This window comes from Xyrauchen texanus, chromosome 33 (genome assembly GCF_025860055.1).
Source record: "Xyrauchen texanus isolate HMW12.3.18 chromosome 33, RBS_HiC_50CHRs, whole genome shotgun sequence".
Lineage (NCBI taxonomy): Eukaryota > Metazoa > Chordata > Actinopteri > Cypriniformes > Catostomidae > Xyrauchen > Xyrauchen texanus.
Genome location: NC_068308.1, coordinates 23089568 through 23096011, shown reverse-complemented (window position 1 = coordinate 23096011; position 6444 = coordinate 23089568). Strand labels below are relative to the sequence as shown.

Below are 6444 nucleotides of genomic sequence, written 5' to 3'. Positions count from 1 at the left end.
GTATGTCCGGGGGCGGGACATGCAAATACTGGTTGCCAACTCTCATTGGCCTTTTTTCATAGTTCAGAGGTGAATATCGGCGCTCAAGAGAGACCCCTAGTGTCGCTTCTCTGACACAACGTGGAGAGAGCGACAGAAGGGGAACATAACATTCTATGAGATAATGTTCTATGGACATAGCAGTTATTGAGGTAGCAGCCAGGTATAAATTGACAAAATTAAAGTGCAACTCAGGACATGTGTGAGTGTCAAACCAGTCTCTGAGTATTGAGGAGTCTGATGGCTTGGGGGAAGAAGCTGTAACACAGTCTGGCCATGAGGGCCCGAATGCTTCGGTACCTCTTGCCAGATGGCAGGAGGGTGAAGAGTTTGTGTGAGGGGTGTGTAGGGTCATCCACAATGCTGGTTGCTTTGCAGATGCAGTGTTATTTGTAAATGTCTTTGATGGAGGGAAGAGAGACCCCGATGATCTTCTCAGCTGTCCTCACTATCCTCTGCAGGGCTTTGCGGTCTGAAACGGTGCAAGTCCCAAACCAGGCAGTGATGCAGCTGCTCAGGATGCTCTCAATAGTCCCTCTATAGAATGTAGTGAGGATGGGGGTGGGAGATGTGCTTTCCTCAGCCTTTGAAGAAAGTAGAGATGCTGCTGGGCTTTCTTGGTAATAGAGCTGGTGTTGAGGGACCAGGTGAGGTTCGAGCATTGCTGCACAGTCGTAAGTCAGCGGAGTGAACAGCAGTGGACTGAGCACACAGCCCTGGGGGGCCCCAGTGCTCAGTGTGGTGGTGGTGGAGATGCTGTTCCCAATCCGGACTGACTGAGGTCTCCCAGTCAGGAAGTCCAGGATGGCATGCTGGATGTTGGTGAGGGCGTTGATGACTTCGGCCAGCGGTGAAGGCTCCATAGCGGCGCTCTCCTCCAAACCCGGGTTCTCGGCACCACTGTGAACTGGTTTGATTGGAGCAATGGAGGAGTCAGGAGACAACGAGGCAGGTTCAAGGTCAGTCCTTTTATTATTTCTGTTTTCATTCACAGAATCGACGGTCACCGTCGATAACAATTCACTACTCCTTTTTCCAAAGATATCTATATATATATTTATGTGAGCACTCTTGGGACGCACTCTCTCGTCTGTCTTGCTTTCTGGACACTCTCTCTCTCGCTCTCGACACTTGGCGTTCCTTAAATGTCTCTCGCCGTATCACTATAATAAGACACAGGTGTTAGAGGTAATTACAAACCAGGTGACAAGCCTTACCGCTCTCTCTCTCTCCCGCAGACCGACACACGACCACTCCCTCCATGCCACACACACATTTCAAATCAATATCTTTCTTAAATCTTTTTATAACCTGATTTACTGGATAAATACAATGAATAATTTTAAATGAAATCTCTCTAATCTTATTGATGACACAGTATCTCCTGGAAACCATAAAAGCCTCATCCCACTCAATGTCCTGGAAGCATGAATTCCAGAAACATTTAGCTGGGGGTACCCTAAAAGACCGACAGATCTGTCTAAGGAAGTTATTGTTACATTTTTTATCAACAATACTTATACCATAGTTACATTCAAATCAACATCACCAGCAACACGGAACAATTGAAGGAGTCCAGAAGGTATGGCATCAAAAACTATTGCGTAATCCTTTGCAGATATTGGAAGTTTGAATCTATCTACAAATTCTCCATATGAAAGTAAGTGACCATCATGGCGAAGCAACTGCGTCACCAATAAAATATCATTTCTAAACCAATATTTAAAAAAAAGTGTTTTATTCTTAGATTTCTTATCTTTATTATTCCAAATCAAACATTTGTGGGGAGCGAAATTGTGTTTGTATACCAGCAACCAGGATAATAGAGCTTGTCTATGAAAGTTAGATAGTTTAATGGAGATTTTATTAATATCAATATTGCAACTGAGGAGAAACCTAATAACTAACTGTTATAATATTCTAAAATCCTTGTTTTTTGTACCTTTAGGCTATGTGGACTCTGTGCAGTGCAGACACTGAATGAGATGATTGCTCCGCTGGATGCAGTGGTGAGATTTGCTGTAGTGTCCCATGCTGCTCCTGTGCCTTACGTAAGGCCCAGAATACTAGAGAAAGGATCAGGCAGACTCATTCTGAAGGCAGCAAAACACCCCTGTGTTGAAGCCCATGATGATGTGGCTTTCATTCCCAATGATGTTATTTTTTCAAGGGGCAAGGAGATGTTTCATACCATCACAGGTAAGCTCCAACTGGATAAAGGGATTTTAAAAATTAGCTTGTGGGTGATGAATATTCAACCACTAAATGAAATAAAAAAGTGTATATAAATGCATAATCCACATGGTATAATACCATAAAAGCCTTTTATTGTTTTCCCCAAAATAGTCTGTTTAGGTCCAAATATGGGTGGCAAGTCTACCTATATCCATCAGGTGGGTGTGATTGTTCTGATGGCACAGATTGGCTGTTTTGTGCCATGTGACAAGGCAGAGCTCAGTGTGGTGGAACGCTTGCTCAAGTGGGTGCAGTGGACAGCCAGATCAAAGGATTGTCCACCTCATGGCAGACATGCTGGAGACTGCTTCTGTCCTCCAGTCAGAACTCATATTTATACAACTTTTTCTACTCCAACCATATTTAAAGGAATATTTCACCCAAAAATGCCCATTCTCTTATCATTTATGCACCCTTACGCCATCTTTGGAGATATAATGTAAATATATCCATACAATGCAGGTCAGTGTTGTCCAAAACCATCAAACCCTAAAAAGGACATAAAGGCAGCATAAAGGGAATCCATATCATTCAAGTGCTTTGATCCATGTCTTCTGAAGTGATATGATCATTTGGAGAACAGTCCAACCGCAAGGAAGTGTAATCCAGCTTTATATCGGGATTGCACCAAAGAGACTGCAGATGGCAAATTTTATAGTAAAAATGGTATTTCGCTTTTGTCTGTTCTCACCCAAAACTGATCTTATCACTTCAGAAGACATGAATTAAACAACTTGAGTAGTATGGATTACCTTTATGCTGCCTTTATGACTTTCTTGGAGTTTGGAAGTGTTTGTCCCCATTGACCTTCATTTTATGCATATATTCACATCCACATCTTAATTTGTGTTCCACAGAAGAATATGCCATATCAGTTTGAGATTGCATAATTCTGAGTAAATGATGAAAGAATTGTAATTTTGGGTGATCAGTTTATTTACCACAAACCTTTAACAAGGTGAAATGTTTTACTAATTCAGTTTGTGTTTCCAGTACACATGATAATTTGTATGCATTTTGATTTCATTTGGGGTTGGTGTAGTGCGTTCATTCAATCTGTCTTTTTTTATATTTTTTAAGTAACAGTTAACTTGTATCTGCATATGCGAGACAGACTGCAAGTGTCAAAGACACGTGGAAAAGTGAAAGAGACAGTATGGATTTTTCACTTCCAGTTGTGTTTTAACACTTTAAGCTCTAAGGGTGTTTTTATAGATTTCCTGTTTCAGTGGCATACTGAAATGGCAAAATTAAAGGCTTATAACTTGACAACAAATCTAAACAAATAAAAAATGAGGGTCAAGTTTTTGGTATAATTGTAAAGAAAATGTTGTTTTTAATGTTATAGATTATGACAAATTATGAGCCTAACTGCTGAAAAATTAAAGAAAAACTTGAGCCAAAAATTGTGTGATTTTAAATGTAATATTTCTGGGTGTAAATAAGGTGGCTCTGGAAAAACTGCTTTTGTTTTATTGCAATCATGTAAACTGTGTTGATTCAACAAAGCAATCAAAAGTTATAGTTATAAAATTATTTATCCTAGTGTACAAAAACTTCTCCAAATGTCCAAAAGCCTCTCCAAACCAATAAACCATAATTGTACATAAGAAATAAATACACATGCAGACACAACAATGACTAAATTTTAATAGCATGCAGACATGATTTTATTAATGAGATTTCACAGAATGAGTTTAATTATGTGCCATTTGTGTCATAATTGATTGTGTCATGTACTTGGCACCATCTCCTGGTGGCCATAGGTAACGGTCACCAATCACATGTCTCTCTGGCCAAATATGGATAATTTTTTATTTATGGATGATCTGAACCCACTCTGTTTGGTTTAGTGTTCCATGATGTTACATCATTTCTGATGATGTCATCTGATACAGGAGAGCTAACGTGTTTTCAGACAGATTCCATTATGCCAGATGCTGTGCACTGTGCTTTGTGTCAATTATCTAATGATCTATGCATCCGATTACCTTGTGTGAGGGCTCATTTGAAAGATAATTGCCTCTAAGTAATGACATGTTATATTTTATGTTCTGTTTATTTTTCATGAAGTTCTAAGCAAAAACGAGGCATATAAGCAACACCTGTTCAAATGAAACATAAATGTCAAAGACATACTTGGCTATTACTCATATGTTTGTCTGAGTAAAACAAATAGATGGTTGTATTCTACTCTTTGAAATCTTTCCAAAATATGACACATGGCCATTTGATGAGTTTTATGTTTTTACTGATTACAATAATATGTAAAGTGCAAAATATTTCATAAATTATCAAAACGGAACTCTTCTGATTTGTCTGCCGGCAGGCCCAAAAGTTTTCAGAAATATAAATAATCTTGGAACACCACTTGTCCAATCAAATTAGAGCCTGTAAACTGGGACTAACGCTCCTCTTCAATTTATGCTGACCCGTCTCAATTTGACATAGGTGTGTGACCAGAGCTTTGGAATTCACGTGGCAGAGCTTGCTATCTTCCCCAAACATGTGACTGCTAATGCACTGGAGAAGGCTTTGGAGCTTGAGGAGTTCCAGGATATCTCCAGAGCCAGGGAAAAGGGGGCAGAGGCTGGACCTGAAGCCAAGAAGCGCTGCCTCAAGAAACAGGTGAGATGTCTTGTTGAAAGAAATGTGTTTGCATCTGCTATGCAGCTCACTCACATTTTATAAAATAATTTGTTGTCCTGTCATCTTACTCATAGGATGGAGAGAAGATCATTGAAGCTTTCCTGGCTAAGGTTAAATTCATGCCTGCTGATGGCATGACTGATGAAGCTGTCAAAGAAGAGCTATATAAACTGAGGGCAGGGGTCATCAGCCAAAACATCAGCTTTGTTAATGAGATAGTGTCATGTCCTGGAAAAATTAAAACCAGCCTTAACCTTGTGGGATATCTTTGTCTAAGTGGTCAAAAGCATTTGTGTAAAACTGTTTATGATAAAATGGAAATGCATATAATCTATAGTAGATTAGAAAAAAAATTCAATTTTAAAGCCATCTCTTTCTTTTCACATTCTTGAATATCCTGTACTTCTAAATCCTCTTTCAGAGTAAACATTTGCTAAATACAGTATGTGTTTTGTGTGTATTGTCTGTTAAAGGGATAGTTTGCTGAAAACTAAATTGTCTTCATTTACTCACCCCCATTTTGTTTCAAACCAGTATAACAAAATTAGTTGTTAGGCAGAATGTTGGCCTCTGTCACCATTCACTTTCATTTAATGGAAAATATGCAATGAAAGTGAATGGTGACGGAGGCTAAAATTATAATAATCTTTATTGTTCCAGGTAAGAAGGCATAATGTTTTGAAAATTAAATTAAATGTATTTACATTTATTAATTTGAACAATTCAGTTTTAATTTACAAGGATTTTGGTTGGTGATATAATGTCGCCATCTAATGGATGAATTGGAGTACGTGTGAAACTGTTGAAACTTAAAGGGATAGTTCACCAAAAATGAACTTTCTTTCATCATTTACTCCCCCTCATGCCATCTCAGATGTGTATGACTTTTTTCCTTCTGCTGAACACACATGAAGATTTTTAAAAGAATATCTCTGCTCTGTACGTCCATCCAATGCAAGTGAATAGGTACCAAGACTTTGAAGCTCCAAAAGGATATTAAGGCAACATAAAAGACTCTAGTGGTTAAATACATCTCTTCAGAAGCATCTGGGATGGCAAGATGTTTTCACAAATAAATTATTTGATAGTCGCCTTTATATGGGTGCTAAATTTGCCTGTTGCATTGATTACTAAAACAGCTTTATAAAAAGCTTAAACAGACCTTAATTTTGAAGAATGATTATAATGTGATGAGGTTTGTAAGTGTAACTCTTTCAAATGAACTCCTTTTCGATGCATTCTTTATGGTTGATACCATTCAAATGTCACCCAAAACTATGCCTAATGACAGTCATCTCTTTTTACATGTTGAAACTTATCTTTTATCCAGATTGGAGACTCCATAATTTAAAGCAATGTATACTTATACCGTAAACAATAACACTTTACAATAAGGTTCCATTTGTTAACATTAGTTAATTTTTTAGGTGTTACGAACTAACAATGAACAATATATTTTTTCAGCATTTATTAATCTTTGTTAATGTTAGATAATAAAAATAATTGTTTATGTTAGTTCAT

At 38.1% G+C, this 6444-nt stretch overlaps 1 protein-coding gene across 1 annotated transcript; it reads left to right on the top strand.

Moving 5' to 3' along the window:
- Positions 1-378: 378 nt before the first annotated feature.
- Positions 379-5316, top strand: LOC127627042 (DNA mismatch repair protein Msh2-like). Its single transcript, XM_052103249.1, has 5 exons — positions 379-998; positions 1988-2238; positions 2386-2432; positions 4726-4902; positions 4998-5316. The coding sequence occupies exons 1-5, from the start codon at positions 964-966 to the stop codon at positions 5313-5315; spliced, it is 828 nt and encodes a 275-aa protein (XP_051959209.1). The 5' UTR covers positions 379-963; the 3' UTR covers position 5316.
- Positions 5317-6444: the final 1128 nt, after the last annotated feature.